The sequence below is a fragment of the Corythoichthys intestinalis genome, chromosome 5 (genome assembly GCF_030265065.1).
Source record: "Corythoichthys intestinalis isolate RoL2023-P3 chromosome 5, ASM3026506v1, whole genome shotgun sequence".
NCBI lineage: Eukaryota > Metazoa > Chordata > Actinopteri > Syngnathiformes > Syngnathidae > Corythoichthys > Corythoichthys intestinalis.
Window position 1 is genome coordinate 34,317,593 of NC_080399.1, and position 21,799 is coordinate 34,339,391.

Sequence of the window (21,799 nt, forward strand, 5' to 3'; positions counted from 1 at the left end):
AAGGCGCTTTAAAATAAAATCAACAATTATTATTAACTCGATTTAAACTTTATTGACATGCAGTACTTGATTTCGTGTAATCCGCTATTGCACTCTGGAGATATTGATTTGTCTCTCCCATGCCTAGATTTAATTTTGGAGCCAGGTCAATATGTGCCACAAGTAGCACGACTCACCTCAGAGGTGTGGAGAAGGACATGCTGAGGTGTGTAAGGTGCCACACTGTAATGCCGCTGCACACATGCCGCGCCTCTATAATAGAATGCCCTCTATTGTCATTGAATCACTTTACTATAGCATGGTAAAATGTAGTTTCATAGATGCTTAGAATAGCAAAAGAAAGACATGTAATACCTCTTCTTTTCATTCAAATGCGTTTATGTGTAGCCTTCCTCGCAAATTTTACACCACGTGCATCCTTCTCAAGTCAAAGGATAATGATTCTTGTCGGGATGTAAACACCAGTCGTCCCATTAAAATGGATGTTCCTCCTCCATCTAGCAATTACCAAGCTACCGAGTCCAATACTTTACTTTGGACCCCAGAGATTTGTGCCATTGATTTACAAATGAGAAACGTGAAGAGAATGGGAGCTACAACAAACTGATTGCAGAAGGTTTTGACCTTGTTTGGTTGCTAAACACTTAAAGAATCTTTGAAAGATGATGACAAAGTATGACTTTTGAATTGTTTTTTATATAAAATGTTAGCGCTTTTCAACATCAACATACCTCTTTGTTAAACACAATATTAGGATCCATAAAATCACATTTATCTGTATACATATTCTTTAGGCACAATGCCATAATAACATCTTTTGGTCATCTTAAACATTCTTAAATATTCATATATTTTAAACATCCTTGTAGATTTCATACAGCAAATAGTGGAACAAAGTATAGTAAACAAATTCAAATGGAAGAGCCTTTTATGAATTATTGTGTTCCACTTGTGTGTCCATGAAATAGCTTGAGTGAGCACAAGCAAGAAACACCAAAGGAGTCGTCCACATACGGTACTGCATTCTTCACTGTCAAAAATCGGCACCATGAGCACTATAGCTGGATTCTCACGACAGCTCAAAACACGCGTCATTTCCTTAATTGTCATATGACTGCAAAACAAGAACGGTTTGATACAGCAAGCCAGTGTTACGTTATAAAAACAGAAGGTGGGTGATAGCAGCCGTTACGCAGAATTTATTACAGTGCACATCAAAAATTTCAATGAGCAGCAGACCTCTGAAAGGTTTTTGATTTGTCACACAACGCCATGTCATCAGTTTTTCGCATCTATCATGGAACAGGGACAATGCTGCATCTCAACATTGATTGGCGCAAAATCATGCAACAAACACACACTACAAACCTAAGGTTCACGCTTTCTATTTTTGCCTGTGAGAGTTTTACAGGTCTCGCTCATGTTAAAGGATACCTTTTTTGCAAGCCGACATCTCCCTGAAAAGGTACTGTCCATGAAAAATATGGCCTTTTATATCAACGTTAAACACAGATCAACGACCCAAATCCACAATAGTCTCACAGAAACAGTATACAGGTATATACAGTACATAAAACACAATATAATCTTTTTTTTTTTTAAACAAGAATTCGTGTGGTAATTTCAGTGCAATAGTAGAGAGACCATGTGTGACGGTCTGCTGCGGTCTGGCTCGTTTTGTTCAAGTAAACCGATGAGGTTTGGCTGCCTAAGTCTACAAGATTGGCCTGCAGACAGTAGATGTGATGATAAGTGTGTGAGAATCTTACATGGACTCCCCTTTATATTGGCGATTAAAAAAAAAAAAAAAAATGGAACAGCCGTACAACTAGAATGCACAGAATGGATGTGTCTATCTATGATGTTTGATTGTGCAATTCTAATCTGCTTTTAGGAGTATCCTCGCTCTGAGTAAATCTTTCCAGCTGGCTCTTGAACGTACTCTTCTGTTTTATCCCAGTCCTGTACCCATCCACCATTGAGCTGCGCTGTGGCCCCATAGCTTTTAGCAGGGCCGCCAACGGCGCCGTAACCCTGCGTGATGTCACCTGTCTCTTCAGCCAGCTCGTCCTCATCAATGAAGCCGCACTTCTCGTCGCTGGTCTCCTCTGGGTCGGCCCACGGCTGTTTTTCCCCGGAGGCAAAGATCCCGTAGAACACCACACCTCCGTAATGCACCAGGGAGGCAATCAAGAAGACATATTGCCATTCTTCCCGAGTCTGGGAATAGAAATAGTGGTTAGACCTTGTCACAATTCGAAAGCCTGCAAAAGTTATTTATTAACAGCACTTCAACACTTTAGTAGGATTTTGCATGCACAGTGGTAAACGGTTGCATTTTTACTTATTTGGAAGAGCTTTGTATGGACCTCTGCTCACTGCAAAATAACAAATTATTATACAGTATTTCGTTGGAAATTCTCTAGTAACTAAGGCAGAGGTTTTAAAGTAATCTTTGTTGCAGGCAACATCATAGATATGGTTTCCTTCAGAGACATTTGCTAAGGAATATCATAACGGGCAAAACACACAGGAGTCGATGAGCGATGGCGAAATGCGAAAGTCATCGCCTTGAGCTGAGAGCCAACACACGAGCTGCCACCGTGCAGAGCGCTGTTGGATATTTGTGTGCAATTCATTTTAGTGTTGTGAAAAGGGTGTGTTAAACTGAGGCCTATTGGACCTTTTAATTTTCAAATGTGTTCGTGTATCATTACGTCCTCTAGCCGCACTGATTTGTGTTAGAATACATGGGCATTATTATTTCCAATACAAAAACTCCAATACACACTATAGGTGAAACACTGTCTTTGTAGTAGCCTAGTAGTAGTACGTAAATTATCCAGCCTGTGCGTACTGTCCTTGTTTAGAGAAAACGCGTGTGCATGACAAATTTGGACCGAAACGGCTGGTTTTGGATGGCAAACACTAAAAAAAAAATCCTCAGCGTCCTCTGTTGTAAGAGACTTCCAGCGCCCCTGATCCTAACGACACTTTCTTTGTTAAAAACGACAGCGAAAAATCGAGCTTCTATTTCTGTTTTTTTTTTTTTTTTTTTTTTTCGTAGCAGCTTGTATTTGTAGACGGCGTTCTGTCACTCCAGTTCCTTTCCCTATCAAGCAGCGGAAATTGGAAAAGTGGAAAAAATATGGAAACCGGCTTGCAAAGTAAATATTGGTATTTCTTATTTTCAGTATGTCACTGATAAATACATTACATTAGTGGCTCAATCATGCATTAGTGTCTGCAAATTTTAAAAGCGAGCAGAAGTTTGTCAGCAAAGAAAAGAATTTAATAATAATTGCAAAAGTAGATGAATATTGACTTGCACTGTGTCAGACTTTGGTGGCCAAATGCCCCCTTTTAACAGCAGTCTGCAGACTTGATATACAGTGGGGCAAATAAGTATTTAGTCAACCACCAATTGTGCAAGTTCTCCTACTTGAAAATCAAGATTAGAGAGGCCTGTAATTGTCAACATGGGTAAACCTCAACCATGAGAGACAGAATGTGGAGAAAAAAAACAGAAAATGACATCGTTTGATTTTTAAAGAATGTATTTCCAAATTAGAGGGGAAAATAAGTATTTGGTCACCTACAAACAAGCAAGATTTCTGTCTGTCAAAGAGGTCTAACTTCTTCTAACGAGGTCAAACGAGGCTCCACTCGTTTCCTGTATTAATGGCACTTGTTTTAACTCATTATCAGTATAAAAGACACCTGTCCACAACCTCAGTCAGTCACACTCCAAACTCCATTATGGCCGAGACCAAAGAGCTATCGAAGGACACCAGAGACAAAATTGTCGACCTGCACCAGGCTGGGAAGACTGAATCTGCAATAGGTAAAACACTTGGTGTAAAGAAATCAACTGTGGGAGCAATTATTAGAAAATGGATGACATACAAGACCACTGATAATCTCCCTCGATCTGGGGCTCCATGCAAGATCTCACCCGTGGCGTCAAATGATAACAAGAACGGTGAGCAAAAATCCCAGAAACACACGGGGGACCTAGTGAATGACCTACAAAGAGCTGGGACCACAGTAACAAAGGCTACTATCAGTAACACAATACGCCGCCAGGGACTCAAATCCTGCACTGACCAGACCCTGCTGAAGAAAGTACACGTCCAGGCCCGTCTGCGGTTCGCTAGAGAGCATTTGGATGATCTAGAAGAGGACTAGGAGAATGTATTATGGTCAGATGAAACCAAAATACAACTTTTTGGTAGAAACACAGGTTCCCCTGTTTGGAGGAGAAAGAATACTGAATTGCATCCGAAGAACACCATACCCACTGTGAAGCATGGGGGTGGAAACATCATGCTTTAGGGCTGTTTTTCTGCAAAGGACGACTGATCTGTGTAAAGGAAAGAATGAATGGGGCCATGTATCGAAAGATTTTGAGTGAAAATCTCCTTTCATCAGCAAGGGCATTGAAGATGAGACGTGGCTGGGTCTTTCAGCATGACAATGATCCCAAACACACAGCGAGGGCAACAAAGGAGTGGCATCGTAACAAGCATTTCAAGGTCCTGGCCTACCCAGTCTCCAGATCTCAACCCCATAAAAAAATCTGTTGAGGGAGTTGAAAGTCCGTGTTGCTCAACGACAGCCCCAAAACATCACTTCTCTAGAGGAGATCTGCATGGAGGAATGGGCCAAAATACCAGCAACAGTGTGTGAAAAGCTTGTGAAGAGTTACAGAAAACGTTTGGCCTGTTATTGCCAACAAGAGGTACATAACAAAGTATTGAGATGAACTTTTGGTATTGACCAAATGCTTATTTTCACCATGATTTGCAAATAAATTCTTTAAAAATCAAACAATGTGATTTTCTGGGTTTTTTTCCACATTCTGTCTCTCATGGTTGAATTTTCCCCATGTTGACAATTACAGGCCTCTCTAATATTTTCAAGTGGGAGAACTTGCACAATTAGTGGTTGACTAAATACTTATTTGCCCCACTGTATGTTTAAAAAAGTCTTTATTTTCTAGCCTTTTTAAAAATTATCCTATTACCTGTTTTTGAAATTAGGAGCCTGTAGAAACTTGCTGGTAAACAAATATTCTATTTATTTTAAAAAGGAATTGGTAACAAAAATTGCTTGCAACATTGTTTTTTGTTGTTGTTTTTTTTTCTTAAGTGACGACAATCTAAAACAGCTTCTGATTCCAAAAGGCAAATTGCGATTAATAAATGCTCCTCACTTGCATTAGTATTAAAGAGAATTATAATACTAAGCAGCTGTGAGATAACAATAGAACCGTTATGTGGCAAGATAATAAATATTAATAATGTTAACAAAAAAATAAATCACATTCATGAGCAATTATCGAAAATAGACAGAAAATTCCGAACATTTCCGAATGTAGCCCGGAAAAAGCCGAATGGGGCTGTGATTTCACAGCCAGGAAACAAAATGTCGAGGCAGATGCCATCGTTGTTTATCGACGATAGAGTTGCGTTCGTGTTTTATCAAAAAAAATCGCTAAAATGGTTCAAACCTGTCGTGCTATGTGGTGTACAAATAGCCATTTGTCGCAATGTCGTACCCATGAGTTCCCGAACGTGAGAAAAAGAGCTGGACTACGCAGACAATGGGTAAAGTTTGTCCGTGCAAAGAGGGCTAATTTTGCAGACCCAGCCTCCGGCACAGTTTTGTTTGGTGCGCATTTTACACCTGAAAGCTATTCGAACTATGGACAAATGAAATCAGGTTTTGCTTAGAAATTGCTACTGAAAGCGGATGCGGTGCCCATCATACACGCGCAGCCACCTAAATGTCCCGAGATATGTAGAAAGAGGACGATGACTGGCACTGATGAGACCACCTCACTACCCCAGGAAAAGCAAAGGAGGGGAGCAGCCAAGTTCGAAATAGCCAGAGTGAGTACTCTTTTATAATAAAAAACATATCATGCATTGGATATAGGACTGGACACATGTATAAATTATCGCTCGTAAAATATATACAACAAATCCTTTAATCCCATTCATATTTGTGTCTGTTGGCAGAGCGAAAACCTATGATAGCACAATAAATGATAATTATTCTATATATTACTTTATTTTGCGGTCACGGTGTATCAACTTCACAAAAAGAAATACAAAACAAACCATTCGGTGTTTCCCACACGATCTGTTGCCGGTGTTTCATCAGTGTGATTGCTCCCCTCAATGATCCTTTCATTAGGCTGCATTGGCTTTTGTTTGGGCTCAAATTGATAACCCAAAACACCAAAGAAAGGTTCATAACTCTCCTCGTCACTATTAGAAGAACGTTCGTTACGTCGGATTCGTCGCTGCAACTAGAAACAAAATTGTCTGCCATCATCACCGCCATTCAGTACTAAGCACTGAGCCGGGTGTTTCCTTGTTGTGACGCCACGCACACAATATGCTAGATTTCCGGGATCTCGGGCGCCGGTCGTTTTAGCTTGACAATCGATCCAAATTTCTATCATTTTCTTGGTGTTGCGATGTGTGTAATTACATGAAGTGGCATGATATGAATCCAAAAGGCATGCGTTTATGGATAAATGATGGAATATTATCATTTCCCCAAATGTTGTACTAATCTTTAAGATTGTTGAACAGTAGGAGAAAAATAGCTCACTTTATTCTTTGTCATGGCTCCCACGATTAGAGGGCAGACCATTCCTGACAGGGTGCCCACGCCATTGGAGATACCCATAAGTATGCTAGCATAGCGCGGAGCAATGTCCAAATGGTTGACATTGAAACCTACGGAAGAAAACATAAGTTTGCATTGAGACTACAGTATGAGCCACCTGTAAGCAGTGATAAGAATCAACCAAGTCCAGATACTGTAAATCAGGGGTGCCCAAGTCCGGTTCTCGATAGCCCCTATCTAGCATGTTTTCCATGTCTCCCTCCTCCTACACACCTGAATCAAATAATCAGGATTGTTATCAGGCTTCTTCAGAGCTTGCTGATGAGCTGATCATTTGATTTAAGTGTGTTAAAGGAGGGAGACATGGAACACAAGCTGGATAGGGCTCTTGAGGTCAGGACTTTGGCACTTCTGCTGTAAATAGATTTTACTATTTTACGATTTTCTATCTCTGCCTGTAATTTTAAATCTGGTCTAGAGTTATTTTAATCCTCACCTGATATTGCAAATCCACTAAAGCCCACCGCCAGTACCAAGAAGGAGATGGCTATCCCCTTACTGTGAGAATAACCCACAACCAAGAGGAGGGTAGCTTCCATACCGAATCCTAGAAGAATTCACACACATACACACGAATAAAGCGATGCATCCTGTCATTACTTACTTTATACACCCGTACCCTAGCTCACCTCCACAGTTCATGATTTTGCGGACCGTCGTGGTGGACATGATGTTGTGCGTACGCAAGTAGTCTGCTAACTGGCCTCCTAATGGCACGATGATGGTCATGACCAAGTGAGGGAGTGCTGACACTATTCCAACCTGAGATGCACACGTGAAAGCAACAAAGATTAATCTTTCGGTGTGTGTGTGGACTGACTTGGGAGTTGGGGGGGGGTTTCTCATGTCTGGGTCGTATATCACCCTCAGCAATCACCCTCTCCTCCCGAGCTTGAATCACAACTGCCAGACAAGCTTGATTCATGATTCCCTCACATGAGGGAGGCAAGATTGTTATCATTGATTAGAACACGACAAATCTCCCTAGCATTTTACCTGCGAAATTTTGTTCTGTTTCAGTGCAGATGAGTGCCTCTTTAAGGGTAAAAATAGATCATTTGTTGTAGTTCTGGGATACCTTACCTTGCTTATTTCAAAGCCAAACACTTCTTCAAAGTACGCAGGCTGGCTGATGAGCAGCAGATAAAAAGTCCAGCTTCTGCAGAAGTTTGCCACAATAATTGCATAGACAGGCATAGAGGTGAAGAACTTTCTCCAGGGAGTCTTAAATTTCTGATTTGAAATGAAAAAAAAAAAAATACACATTAGTGCATGTTCTGCGTGTTTTCTGCAAATGTCTGGACTAAGCCTAAACGATATATCGTTTAAACATCGCCATTGCGATATGCGAATGCGCAATAGTCCCAATCCACGTGCGATAGTTTTTTTGTTTTGTTTTTTTTTTTATCCCACAAACTTCATGTGCTCGCACAGCCTCCCTCCCTCCCTCTCCCAGCTCTTTGTTCCTTAGTCACTGTGGCATTCGCTTATTAAAGTCAACAATGTGGACAGATGGCTGTCTTTGATCTTGCCAGAGAAGCACACTTCTCATGCACCTCATACGTTAATCATTGTTTTGCTTGTTAAATAGTTGCTGCACAAGGAAGCGCGAGCTAGAATGAATGTGTGTGTGTCGAGACGTTCAAGGCAGCTGGACATGTTATGTCCTGGCAATAAACGCTAGAAGGGATCTTTAGGAGTTTGTAATTTCTACATGTCACTCCAGGAGTCACAGCCAAGTTAGGTAAACAGAAACATTTAATAAAGCCAAGCATTTTTCTACTACAGTACTTTATTCTTGTTTTAAAATGATTTGGTGGGACAGTAATGTCTAAAACTGATCATAAATATTACATTTGAAGTGCTTAAAAACCATTTATTAAAATATATGATAATATAATATATATATACATTTTTTAAAATCATACTTTGGGGGGAAAAAAATGAAAAAACATGTCTTTTATGTATCTGTTTCCAATGCTAAATCTGAATAAATACAATGAACACACACCAAAAATAAAAAATGGGGGGGGTTCTGGTCCCCACTAACAGCGAAAAACGAGGGATCACTGTAAACTGTGGTCACCATGAATCATCCAAAGTCTTTCCAAACACCTATTCAAGTCATCTAGTGAAAATCTTTTTTAAAAAAAAATCAAAATTGTCCGATATGCATGTGTGATACATCATTGGAAAGCTTAAAATGTCCATTTTCTGGGGGAAGAAAATTTTTGAACAGGAGGGCATTTTTCTAAAAAAAAAAAAAATTTTTAAACAGCAAAACCCTATCTGGAGGCGAGAGCATGCGAGAGCAGAATTACAGACGCCATGACTTTAACGAGATATTATCGCGTACTTACCTTGTTTCGATCCAAAAACTCGATGTAGCATGTATCACTGAGTGTCAAGACACAGTTGTGAATGCCCACAGCTGGATTTTTGGGGGATTTTATGGGTGAAACATGGCAATATAACAAGGGTCGCGATGTAGAAATCGCAGACATCATGGAGTGGTCGAGATTTTTCTTTTTCATATATTCACCCCTTTAAACGTTGTTTTTCAATTTTTCTTAGTTTGGATCGATTATCATCTAACATATCGGAGAATATGCGACAGTAACAAAAAAAAAATACAGTTAAGTGATAGTTATGAGGTAGATATCCGTGACTTTTTAGAGACGCCATTTTTTTCATTGTGACGTCATTTGTTTAAAAGTTTAAAATATGCGAGTGAATAATTTTTTAAAGTCGTCTTTTTTTTTTCTTTAAACGAAATATTAGACATCAATTAATGATTCTAAGCCAAAAATGACAGACATTTTGAATAATAAATATAATTAATTACCTTAGTTTTATGGCTGGGTTAAAACAAAAGTGGTTGCGCGATGTCTGTAAACGGGGGTTTCCAGGGTAAAACAGACAAATTAAAAATAGTTTGGGGGCTTAATCCGCTGAAATCCGACTAAAAAAGCAGTTTCTGCTCTTGCTCTCCTCTTTAAAAGAAACTGTGTTTTAAGCCAAAACAACTGTTATGTTTAATAGAACAATATGTCTATATGCTGCTATAGCAGATTCATGGAGCATTAAGCCCCCGAACTATTTTTAATTTGCCCATTTTACCCTGGAAACCCCCGTTTACAGATGTCACGCAACCCTTTTCTTTTCAACCTAGCCATAAAAAGAAGGTAATTAATTATATTTATTATTCAAAATGTCTGTCATTTTTAGCTTAGAATCATTAATTGATGTCTAATATTTAGTTTAAAAAAAAAAGAAAATGACTTTAAAAAATTATTCACTCGCATATTTTAAACTTTTAAACAAATGACGTCACAATGAAAAATTTGGCGTCTGTAAAAAAGTCGCGAATATCTACCTCATAACTATCGCTTGATTGTATTTTTTTTTTGTGATTGTCGCATTTTCCCCGATATGTTAGATGATAAATAATTGATCCAGACAAAGAAAATTTGAAAAATAACGTATAAAAGGGTAACTATATGAAAAAGAAAATCTCAACCACTCCTTGTTGTCTGCGATTTCTGCATCGCGACCCTTGTTATATCACCATGTTTCACCCATAAAAGCCCCCAAAAATCTGGCTGTGGCCATTCACAGCTGTGTCTTGACACTCAGTGATACATGCTACATGGATTTTTTTTGATTCAGACAAGGTAAATACGCGATAATATCTCGTTAAAATCGTGGCGTCTTTAATTCTGCTCTCGCGTGCTCTCGCCTCCAGTTTAGGGTTTTGCTGTTTTAAATTTTTTTTTTTTTTTTTTTTTTTGCAAAAATGCCCTCCTGTTCAAAATTTTTCTTCCCCCAGAAAATTGAGGTTTTTAAGCTTTCCAATGATGTATCACACATGCATATCGGACAATTTTGAAATCTGGCCAAATTGGGGGTCTCAGAGCGGAATTTCAAGTCACCTGAGTGTTTTCCGCCAAATATATTTGTTTGTTTGTTTTTTGTATAATATCGCAATATATCGCAACCCCCCCAAAAATCGCAACAATAGCTTTTTCCAATATCGTTCAGGCCTTGTCCGGACTCAGATAAAGAAGTGACCTCCATGGCACCCATTAGCTGGGCGCTTTCACCAATGCTCTCCTCAATGTAGCGGCGCTCCTCTTCCGAGATCGTTGGGTGCTCGGCTGGGCTCTCGTAGGACACCAAGATCCAGAACATGTACCAGATTAGGCCAAAGGAGCCTGTGAGGATTGCAAAGTGAAGTGGAGAGCCACAAACTAAATTTGCAAACAAGCCTATTTCGCAATGTGTTATAAACCCTGATATTTTCCAGTGAACAAAATTAAGGCTGTCACTATCAATATTAGTATCACTTATCCTCTGTTATTTCATTAAATAATTAAAACAAAAATCATTATTCTTGTTATAATGTCAAGCAAATTCTCAAAGGTTTCTTAAAGGGGGAGGAAGCTCATGATGACAGGGTGGACTGCAAGTTCAGTATGGTTATGGAAATAAAGCATTGTTAGTCTAATAGCATCGTTACCTTTTTCATATTACGTATGTCCAAATTGTAATATATGCCTAACTTTACTAACATTGCTGCATCATCAATCCTATTGTATTGCCTTTGTCCCCAGACTATCATTCTATAAATATGTTACTTTTACAGTCAATATAAAAACACTCATGAACTTGCTGAAAAATTTGAGTGTTTATTTTCCTATTTTACAAAATTTGCACTGTTCTCTTGATATTTGAAAGAGTCCATTTTTCAGCAGTGCCGTTAGTATTGTACTCTATCACAAATACTACAGTAGAACCACATTTCCTGTTTGCATAAATTCACAATTTTTTAAGCAGTTCAGCCAAATGACTGCCCCACACTGAATATGATTTATTAATTGTTCAGCCATTGACGGCGATAGATGTCCAATCTGTTTTAATTGGGAATGCTGACAGCTGGTTGTCCCCTGTGGAAACTTGAAAGAGTACTGACAGTGCTACTCTAGCTAAGGTGTTCAATGAGGAGATGACAGATTGACTGACCATACACGTAGAAGACTGAAGACCACCCAGTGTACTGAACCAAGATTCCAGCCAGAGGCATGGCTATAACCGCACCAGCATAGGATCCTACACAGAACAAAAGCTATCAGCAAGCAGGATATCATCCCTGGCTGCGATAATCACAAGCACGCTTGAATTATGTTATGGACTGAAGACATGCAAATTTGTGCTAGGTTAAGTACCACAGAAAGAGATGGTTGCCAGACGACTTCTTTCCAGTGGAGGAGCCCATTTACTCCAGATGCCGTGACAGGCTGGATAAGTCACTCCCTGAAAATACAACGTCAACATGATCAGTTTTGTAAATGGAAAAGCTGGCAGCAAATGTTCATGTTTCAGCACCAGTGACAGTGATAGACGTCCAATTTATTCGAACTGGGCGTGATGACTTCACTGCCATGAAATAGTGTTTTTGGTTTGTTTTTTTTCCCAAATTGTCGTTTGTAATGTTTTTTTTGTTTTTTTCACATTTTTAAAAAAAAACTTTTTTCGGGCAAATGACTTTTTTTGATCATTTAAAAAGCAACGATATACAGACCTGGTGTCCACCTACACTCAAATAAATAACTCCAGTAGGTTGTAAAGATTTAGACAATGTGCATCTTCAGCAAGAACACATCATGTTTCCAAGGTGAGCATGATTAAATCATGCAGTCCATACATAAACGTGAACATTGAATGAGTAGCTAGATTAGATCATGTTGATACAACATAATGTTAACGTGCCTTTCCAACCAATTGCAATAGTCTCGTCATTTCTCGCAAGATTTAAAAGTAGGGTTGCCAACTCCCTGATTAAAATAAGTAACACCTCATTGGCAGAGCCGGCCGGCCCAATAACCGTAACCATTTAATTATTATTTTGTTTGTGAAAAGTGATTTTTTTTTTTAATTAGATGGGGCTTTGCAAGGCACAGGCTCAGCTAATAAAATTCCTCAACTTTATTTTTATTTCTTTCTTTCATAATCTTATTATCCACGTTTTTTCGGCGCACTGGAGACTCCAAACCGTTTGACCGACCGGCACCATTTAAATATCAAAATGACCGGAATTCCATTCATTTTTAATGGCAAACATTTTCCCTTCATTTTCCATGACAGGAAAACATAGGTGGTTGTGATTTTTGACCACTTACCATTACAGCCCATTGACATTGAAGTGGCGCCTAAGTAAGTCAATACCACTGACAGCTATGTACGTCCATGCCATTGACTATCATGAATGTCGCTACTATTAATGCCAATGTACTGGATTCCATTGAGGCATATACAGTGCCTTGCAAAAGTATTCGGCCCCCTTGAACCTTGCAACCTTTCGCCACATTTCAGGTTTCAAACATAAAGATATAAAGTTTTAATTTTTTGTCAAGAATCAACAACAAGTGGGACACAATTGTGAAGTGGAACAAAATTTATTGGATAATTTAAACTTTTTTAACAAACAAAAAACTGAAAAGTGGGGCGTGCAATATTATTCGGCCCCCTTGCGTTAATACTTTGTAGCGCCACCTTTTGCTCCAATTACAGCTGCAAGTCGCTAGGGGTATGTTTCTATCAGTTTTGCACATCGAGAGACTGACATTCTTGCCCATTCTTCCTTGCAAAACAGCTCGAGCTCAGTGAGGTTGGATGGAGAGTGCTTGTGAACAGCAGTCTTCAGCTCTTTCCACAGATTCTCGATTGGATTCAAGTCTGGACTTTGACTTGGCCATTCTAACACCTGGATACGTTTATTTTTGAACCATTCCATTGTAGATTTGGCTTTATGTTTTGGATCATTGTCCTGTTGGAAGATAAATCTCCGTCCCAGTCTCAGGTCTTGTGCAGATACCAACAGGTTTTCTTCCAGAATGTTCCTGTATTTGGCTGCATCCATCTTCCCGTCAATTTTAACCATCTTCCCTGTCCCTGCTGAAGAAAAGCAGCCCCAAACCATGATGCTGCCACCACCATGTTTGACAGTGGGGATGGTGTGTTCAGGGTGATGAGCTGTGTTGCTTTTACGCCAAACATATCGTTTTGCATTGTGGCCAAAAAGTTCAATTTTGGTTTCATCTGACCAGAGCACCTTCTTCCACATGTTTGGTGTGTCTCCCAGGTGGCTTGTGGCAAACTTTAAACGAGACTTTTTATGGATATCTTTGAGAAATGGCTTTCTTCTTGCCACTCTTCCATAAAGGCCAGATTTGTGCAGCGTACGACTGATTGTTGTCCTATGGACAGACTCTCCCACCTCAGCTGTAGATCTCTGCAGTTCATCCAGAGTGATCATGGGCCTCTTGGCTGCATCTCTGATCAGTTTTCTCCTTGTTTGAGAAGAAAGTTTGGAAGGACGGCCGGGTCATGGTAGATTTGCAGTGGTCTGATGCTCCTTCCATTTCAATATGATGGCTTGCTCTAAAGTATGCCATATTTTTCTGTAAATTATTGTTGGAATGGAAAGATAAGACAAGACGGATATATACATTCAACATACTGTACATAAGTACTGTATTTGTTTATTATAACAATAAATCCACAAAATGTCATTAACATTATTAACATTCTTTCTGTGAAAGGGATCCACGGATAGATTCTTAAAGGATAAATGTGAGTTTGTACATTGTGACTAAATATTGCCATCTTGTGTATTTGTTGAGCTTTCAGTAAATGATAATGTAATGACAAAACTGTTCTGCCCAAATGCATGATGGGAAGTGGGTAACCATGACTGTGTATGGTGGCTGCAAATACTATATCTTCTCTGTGTTGTGTACAATGCAGGGTTCTAAGAAAAAGATCAACTCCTGTCATTCATCCCCACGGTGCTCGCCTCAATAGTTATAATTGTTGTGGAAGAGATGTCAAAGCTTTAGGCAGTTAAAAGCATGGTCCAAATGAATGCCTGTATCCACTCCACTCACTTGTCACTGCCTCTTAGCTCTGTATATACGTAGAACGGCGCCATTGTAGTCTGTTTGCGGCAATGCGTGAGTGGGTCGTTCCATGCATGCGTTAAATATTTTAACGTGATTAAATAAAAAAATTAATTACCGCCCATTAACGCGCTATATTTGACAGCACTAGTTGTGCCTTATGTTGGCTCAACATGTGTGCTTTATGTTAAAAGAACACAATTGAAAAATACTGAAGGAAAGCAATTTAATCAGGTGCAAATTATGTATTTCTTTAATGTCGGTTCAACATGTATTTTGGGGTGAACATGAGTGCCTTATGTTGGCTCAACAAGAGTGCATTATGTTCGCGCAACATGAGTGCCTAATGTTGGCTAGACATGTGTGCTTTGTGTTAAAAGGACACACTTGCTAAATGCTGAAGGAAAGCAATATTATCAGGTTCAAATTCTTTCCATAATTTTTTTATGTCAGTTCAACACCCCGTTTTTTTGAGTGTATATGTCGACATCACATTTTAGGTCATGCAAGCCACAATATTAACCCAGTAGTTGGCATATGTCCAACCGGTAATGTTGTGCATTCTAGAAAACATCTCAGTTCAAGACCTTATTTTGAAAGTCTTGATCTTGACTTAGTCTCATGCATTTCTTGGCAAGTGTTATGCCGTTGAGCACAACCCTTCAACGAGCTGCCCTAAAGTAGTCATGCCAGCACGAAGCCCTTGTGAACTCATTGACTGTCACATCTGCCTTTTTTCCATTCATTACAAGAGTTTCCATTTGATTAGCACACTTTAGCTTAGATTTATGACAATGACGTTTCTAAATTTGGCATGAATGAACATTATTACATTTGTTCTGCATTTATAGGACATTACATGGCATTTGCTGAACATGCAAAGATGCTCTATCAGTCACCTGGTACATGTCCCCGTGATGAAGTGGAATTGATAGCAAAGAGTGCGATGTGGTCGTCGCTAACATCCCTAATGGAGACTAATAGGTGAGGTGTAAGTCTGTTCAAATTCAAACAGACTGCTATTTGATGGAGAGAATAAAAAAAACATCATTAAATCTTCATTAGCTTCTAAGTGGCATACAATCAACTATTGATAGACACAAATTGCTTGGGCTTGTGTAGGGACACGAGCCCAAATGCTCATGCTTAATTGGCAGTAACAAGTGGATGCTCTGCTCTCTCTCATGGTCATGAAGCAATAATATATAGCCTAACAAAAGAACGTAACCTTCAGGAATATAATAGCATCTGAATCTTCCCATTGAGCCACGTACATTAAGTGTTTTTTTTGTCCACAGCCCTTTTGTTCTGTGTGAACATTCAGAGGAGGACACCGCATTAGCCCCGCTATTCACTCTTTGTTGACCACTTGGACAACGGCGTGCTCTAACCATGACAGGATTCATCCATAACGGATACAAAAGATGATTAAACAGAGAATGTCAGTATACTCTCATCAAGGGTGGCGCCCGACTGTAGGTCTGATAATGAGGCTTCGTTTTGGAGCCGTGCTTAAGGTCAATGCAGAACCGTACCTCCACCAAGCCTTGTAATATCCTCACAAAGATGACGCATCCGTAGTGCGCGCGGGCCGCTGTGGGGATGAACATGTTCAGGGTGGATGTCAGAACAATGGCAGCCCCGAAAACTCTGCATGGACAAAGCAGTTGCATTTTAACAAACAGAACGTCAGAATGAGTACAGAAATGACAGCCATAAGCATTGCACATTTATGAATTCAAATAATTTTAACCCTTATGTTCTGTCAACAGAATTCTCCCTGCCTTCTGAATTTTAAAAAATGGTACTGAAGCATAAATCAATCTTAATTGGATTCTACATAAGATGTTTGGAGCAGAAGGTGTCTGTAGGCTCAGCTGACTTGTCAACATGACACCACTCAAACGTTTGCTCCTCCACTATGCAAAAATAGCTGTCTTTTGATCTTAAGTCATTGGCTCCTATGGAGACCGACCGACATCCAATCCATTTTGCCTGAGAGGGCTGGCAGCGATCTTCCGATCATTGCTGTTATGCCACTTAAACATGAACATTAATTTAACCATTTGAAAAAAAAATATGTGGCACAGATTGGAGCCGTCCCACAATTATTAGTCGCAGCCACCTTTCACACAAGGCCTCGGCTGGTGCGGTCCCCATGCCTACATGTGAACAGAAAGGATTAGACACGGTGACTCCCGCGGGAGCTCATTAACATGGTGGGAGGGTGGAGGCACGCCTGGCGGGCGTCAGCAAAGTCCGCACTTTGATCAACCGGGAGCTCAGGCTTCCTTCAAGACACAAAGGCTCACGTGCCTATCGTTGCTATTGTTTCCAAAAGGAAATGTGAATATTTTGGAGCATGGCTGCAACATTTAAGGGGGCCAAAGATTAAAGTGTTCATTAAAATTCTGTCTGGGAAATATTTAGTCAGCACTATGTATTTAATATATATCCTGTACATATGTTAGGGTGTAAAAAACAAATTTAATGACGATACAATACCGATTCTGTGACAACGATTCAATATTTCCCAATATTACAAAGTTTGCTAAGATTTGATTCAATTCAATCCGAGGGCCTTCAATCAATTTAATACATTTTTCTGTAGTTTAACGCAATTAGTGCAAGTAATCAAAATACTATGTCATTTTAAAATTTCTTTTTTACTAATTTGTTACTGAAACATTTCAGAAATGTTAATAAAAACATTTTTTAAAACTAAATGGCACATCATAAATGACGATATTGGCTGGCAACCAGTTCAGGGTGTGCCCCGCCTACTGCCCATAGTTAGCTGGCTCCAGCACCCCCGTGACTCTAGTGAGAATAAGTGGCTCGGGAAAGGAATGAATAATTGGAACTTTGCATTTCTGGACATATAACACATTGATATGTCTATCTAGATCATTTAATTTTTATGGTGATATTTTAAAATCTTAATCGTTATTCCAGCAAAACAATAATGTAACTCAGGGCTGGCCCAGGCCATTTGGGGGCCCTGAGCAAAATTATGCAAAGGGGCCCATATTTTTGGCCCACCATTTCGTCACAGTGTACTGTGAAACCCATACATGCAATCCAACCCATACGTCCATATTTTGTATACTAATCAGATTTTGTTGCACTGCATACTTCAAACTTCTCACTCCAAATGATTGTCAGTACTTACAGTAGATAGCGCCAAACCTTTTTTTAAAAGAGGAAAGAAAGAAGTTAAGGAAGAACTTTTATTTTTTTTAAAGCTTGTAATCAAGTATCAAAACTCACAAAAGTCAAATAAAGCAAACTGTAGTAAACAAAATAAAATATAAGTTAAACAATTGCCAGATTGATAGCCCCCTAGTGGTCAGGGGCCCTAAGCAACTGCATAGTCTGCGTATAGGCTGGGCCGGCCCTGATGTAACTCATTTGTTGCCAGTGACAATGATATGACGTCTACTTCACGTCTAATCCTTTTTTTTTTTTTCTGTTCTAATGGATTTGGGTGTCTTTCATCGATGGCACTGAAACATGATCATTCTCTGCCATTCTCTCCAAATTAGAATTAAACGGATGGTGCCATCAATGACAGCCAGCGCATTATTGGAAGCCCTTTTTGGAAAGTGTTTTCGTCTTCTGCATTTGTATTACAGTATGGTATTTATAGTGACGTAACGATGAATCGATGTAAATCAATATCGATTGGTTAAGCAATGAACCAATCAAATTGATCGTAATGCAAAACATCGATCAACATCATATTCCGACTCATATTTAAGTTATGCCGTATTGTTAAAAAGAATGGTTTTTATTCAAATATCTAAAATGTTGTAATAATCTTGTATTAAAGAAGACTATAAGGACCTAGAGTCGAAAATTGAGGCATACTTATTGGTGTCATATTTTCATGAAATTTGTGGTTTACACACCTTACTATTTGTTCTCTTTATTAATGTTTAACATTTTCAAAAAACTGATTTTGAATGATCTCTTTAAGGTAATTGCACTGGATTGAGTGTTCAGTGTATATATAAAGAATATCACAAATTTATAATAACTGCATTAATTAGAGGTCATTTCAGAATGTTTATTTGGAAAAACTGTGTATGCTAACCCTTTGTGTGATTAATTGGTTAAGATTCATGAGCCTTAAAAATGTCCCTTATCAAGACTAAAGTAAAAAATAATCCCTAAACTTTGAACTTTATAGTATAAGCATTTTATGTGATTATATAATTAAGTGTATGCATGTGTACACACACATTATGTATTGAGACTTATACATACTATTTATTTATTGTTATGTATTTATTACATAGTTCGACATTTAATATGGTCTACTTAATGTTATATTAATCGTGCGAATGATTGACCTGTTGGCAGCCAGCCTGGAGGAAATATATCCCCCCGGGATTTGGGTGACGATGTAACCCCAGAAGAAAGAGCCATGGATCATCCCCACTGTCTCGGGGTCCCAATTAAATTTCGCTTTCTGTCAAAAACAAAAGAAAACGAACATGTCTCGGCAGCTGAGACGAGTGAAATAAAGCGTGGCTCGAACTTTTGCACCTCTTTTATAATGATCTTGCCGTTCTGATGGACTGTGCTGTTGTTGACCATGCTGACGATGGCCACGCCCAGGTTGCAGCGGATGCCGAAGGAGATGCAGAAGCCCAGGCCGCTCAGCATGGCGATGATGTACCTGCGCGGAAGCCCGAAGCACGTGCAGTCGCACAGGGGCCCCCTGCGGCCCTGCTCGGCGCGGGGTCGCCCATCCTCGGTCAGCTCGATGGCCTCGCCCGTTTGCTGCCGCTTCTCCAACCTCCTGCGGGGGCGGTTCGAAAGCACTTCAAGCCCCTCGTCATTTGCATTCGCATTGCAGGTAAATCCAAAGTGCTCTCCAAAATTTATATTCATTGAATTTTTGTTTCGATAAAATGCTGGACCCCCCCAAAAAAAACAGCGTTTTTCGTTTGATCAAAATTTGAATTTATTTCCCCCGAAAGAAGGCAATGACCTTCATACCGCATTGCAGCAACAACAGCCTCACTGCAATTATTTTATTTATCGTATTCAGGGGGGAAGTATTTAAAAATAGCTCTTTTAAACATGATGTCTTAAGTGTGGCTGCCTTCCTCTAAAAAATCGCCAAATTATTTGAAAAAAAGCTTAGATTTGTAATTGTACAGGCCTCTGGGAAAAGTGGGCCTATGCAGCTGATTTTTTTTTTCACACCTGTAAGTCACGTTTCTTTCTTTCTGCAACTATAACCAAATTGCTTGATATGAAATCCGTTTTTTGTCTTTCAAAAATGTCCATCACGGTTAATCTCACAAAAAGAAACAATCATGACCAAATTAAATTAAAATGGCTCCAAATTTTTATTTTATACCCTTTCTTTGCAGCTTTGAGACTCAATTGATAATTATCAATTAATATGACAAGCATCGGCTTCGTACAGATCCGAACACTAATAGATATCATGGCAGACTTTGTGTCACGACTGTTTGCTTTTCATTATTAATTTAAAAAAGACGCACAGCTGCTGGTCTTGGGGAGGGAGGGGTGATCCTCATGGGAAATATGTGAGCCTTAAATATTCTTGTGCTTTACATCCGCAAATTCCTCCTATAAATGATAATTTCTCATGGAATAAACTGACAAATTGTACTTGGGTTTTTTTTTTGTTTTTTGTTTTTGATAAACTAAACAAGAAATATTTTTGGTAATTTACGACGTGCAAAAATAATAATGAATTGTCTTACCTGTACAGACTTCCAAGGGCCTTTCCTGCTATTTGTTTCAGTCCCTCTTTAGTGTTTGGAAAAGCTCCTTGGTTGCTTTCAGGCTCCATTTCTGCCTCCCCCTAAATTCACTTCACGACTGTTCTAATAGAAGAAACGCAAGCGGTATATGTGCATTATGCTTGTATAATCCTCAATATTCGATTTTTCGTTGATTCCCCCGCAATAAAACCGTCTCAGAGATCCAAAAGAGCTGCAAGGAGGAGATTGTGCAAAGACAGCTTTCCCAGTCACAAAGCGGCGTTCCAATCGGTCCGATTTTGCCTCTTGTACTCACTTAATCGGCGCACGGCCATTTTTGCAAAATCCACTGCCAGCCGATGTAGAAAGATGAGCGTGTCGAGATGCCAGGGAGGCAAAGCTAGTGGAGGGTAGTGGAAAGGGTCCGGAGTGAGAGAAGCTTTCAGGACCGAGGACAGAGAACGAGTGCGCCACCTGTGTGCGGCCACGGCCCCGCCCCCTCACGTCGACTTAGCCCCCCTGGGCAGGAGGAAGGTGGTCCCAAGATGAAATGGACAATAGATCAGAATATCTTCTTTTTACATTGCCTTGGACCATAGGTTCAAATGTCATCTACAGTGGGGCAAATAAGTATTTAGTCAACCACTAATTGTGAAAGTTCTCCCACTTGAAAATATTAAAGAGGCCTGTAATTGTCAACATGGGTAAACCGATACCACGAGAAACAGAATGTGGGGGGGAAAAAAACAAAATCACATTGTTTGATTTTTAAAGAATTTATTTGCAAATCATGGTGGAAAATAAGTATTTTGTCAATACCAAAAGTTCATCTCAATACTTTGTTATGTACCCTTTGTTGGCAATAACGGAGGCCAAACGTTTTCTGTAACTCTTCACAAGCATTTCACACACTGTTGCTGGTATTTTGGCCCATTCCTCCATGCAGATCTCCTCTAGAGAAGTGATGTTTTGGGCCTGTCGTTGGGCAACACGGACTTTCAATTCCCTTCACAGATTTTCTATGGGGTTGAGATCCGGAGACTGGCTTGGCCACTCCAGGACTTTGAAATGCTTCTTACGAAGCCACTCCTTTGTTGCCGTGGCTGTGTGTTTGGGATCATTGTCGTGCTGAGAGACCCAGCCACGTCTCATCTTCAATGCCCTTGCTGATGGAAGGAGATTTTCTCTCAAAGTCTCTTGATTCATGGCCCCATTCATTCTGTCTTTTACACAGATCAGTCGTTCTGGTTCCTTTGCAGAAAAACAGCCCCAAAGCATGATGTTTCCACCCCCATGCTTCACAGTGGGTACGGTGCAATTCAGTATTCTTTCTCCTCCAAACACGAGAACCTGTGTTTCTACCAAAAAGTTCTATTTTGGTTTCATCTGACC

General features: G+C 39.6%; 1 protein-coding gene across 1 annotated transcript; it reads right to left on the minus strand.

The window, feature by feature from the left end:
- Positions 1 to 233: 233 nt before the first annotated feature.
- slc17a6a (solute carrier family 17 member 6a) lies at positions 234 to 20,896 on the minus strand. The gene is made up of 12 exons (XM_057836992.1): positions 20,408 to 20,896; positions 19,212 to 19,467; positions 19,016 to 19,134; positions 16,196 to 16,310; positions 11,928 to 12,015; positions 11,725 to 11,811; positions 10,774 to 10,916; positions 7,786 to 7,935; positions 7,332 to 7,464; positions 7,139 to 7,249; positions 6,625 to 6,752; positions 234 to 2,220 (listed from the first exon to the last, which is right to left on the minus strand). The coding sequence occupies exons 1-12, from the start codon at positions 20,494 to 20,496 to the stop codon at positions 1,891 to 1,893; spliced, it is 1,749 nt and encodes a 582-aa protein (XP_057692975.1). The 5' UTR covers positions 20,497 to 20,896; the 3' UTR covers positions 234 to 1,890.
- Between the last annotated feature and the right edge of the window lie 903 nt (positions 20,897 to 21,799).

Excerpts from the sequence above, each read along its gene's own strand:
- slc17a6a (XM_057836992.1), bottom strand. The coding sequence starts at position 20,496 with ATGGAGCCTGAAAGCAACCAAGGAGCTTTTCCAAACACTAAAGAGGGA. Across the intron at positions 7,465-7,785 it reads TTGGCTTTGAAATAAGCAAG|GTTGGAATAGTGTCAGCACT; the intron begins GTAAGGTATCCC and ends TGTGCATCTCAG. Across the intron at positions 6,753-7,138 it reads TAGTGGATTTGCAATATCAG|GTTTCAATGTCAACCATTTG; the intron begins GTGAGGATTAAA and ends TTTCTTCCGTAG.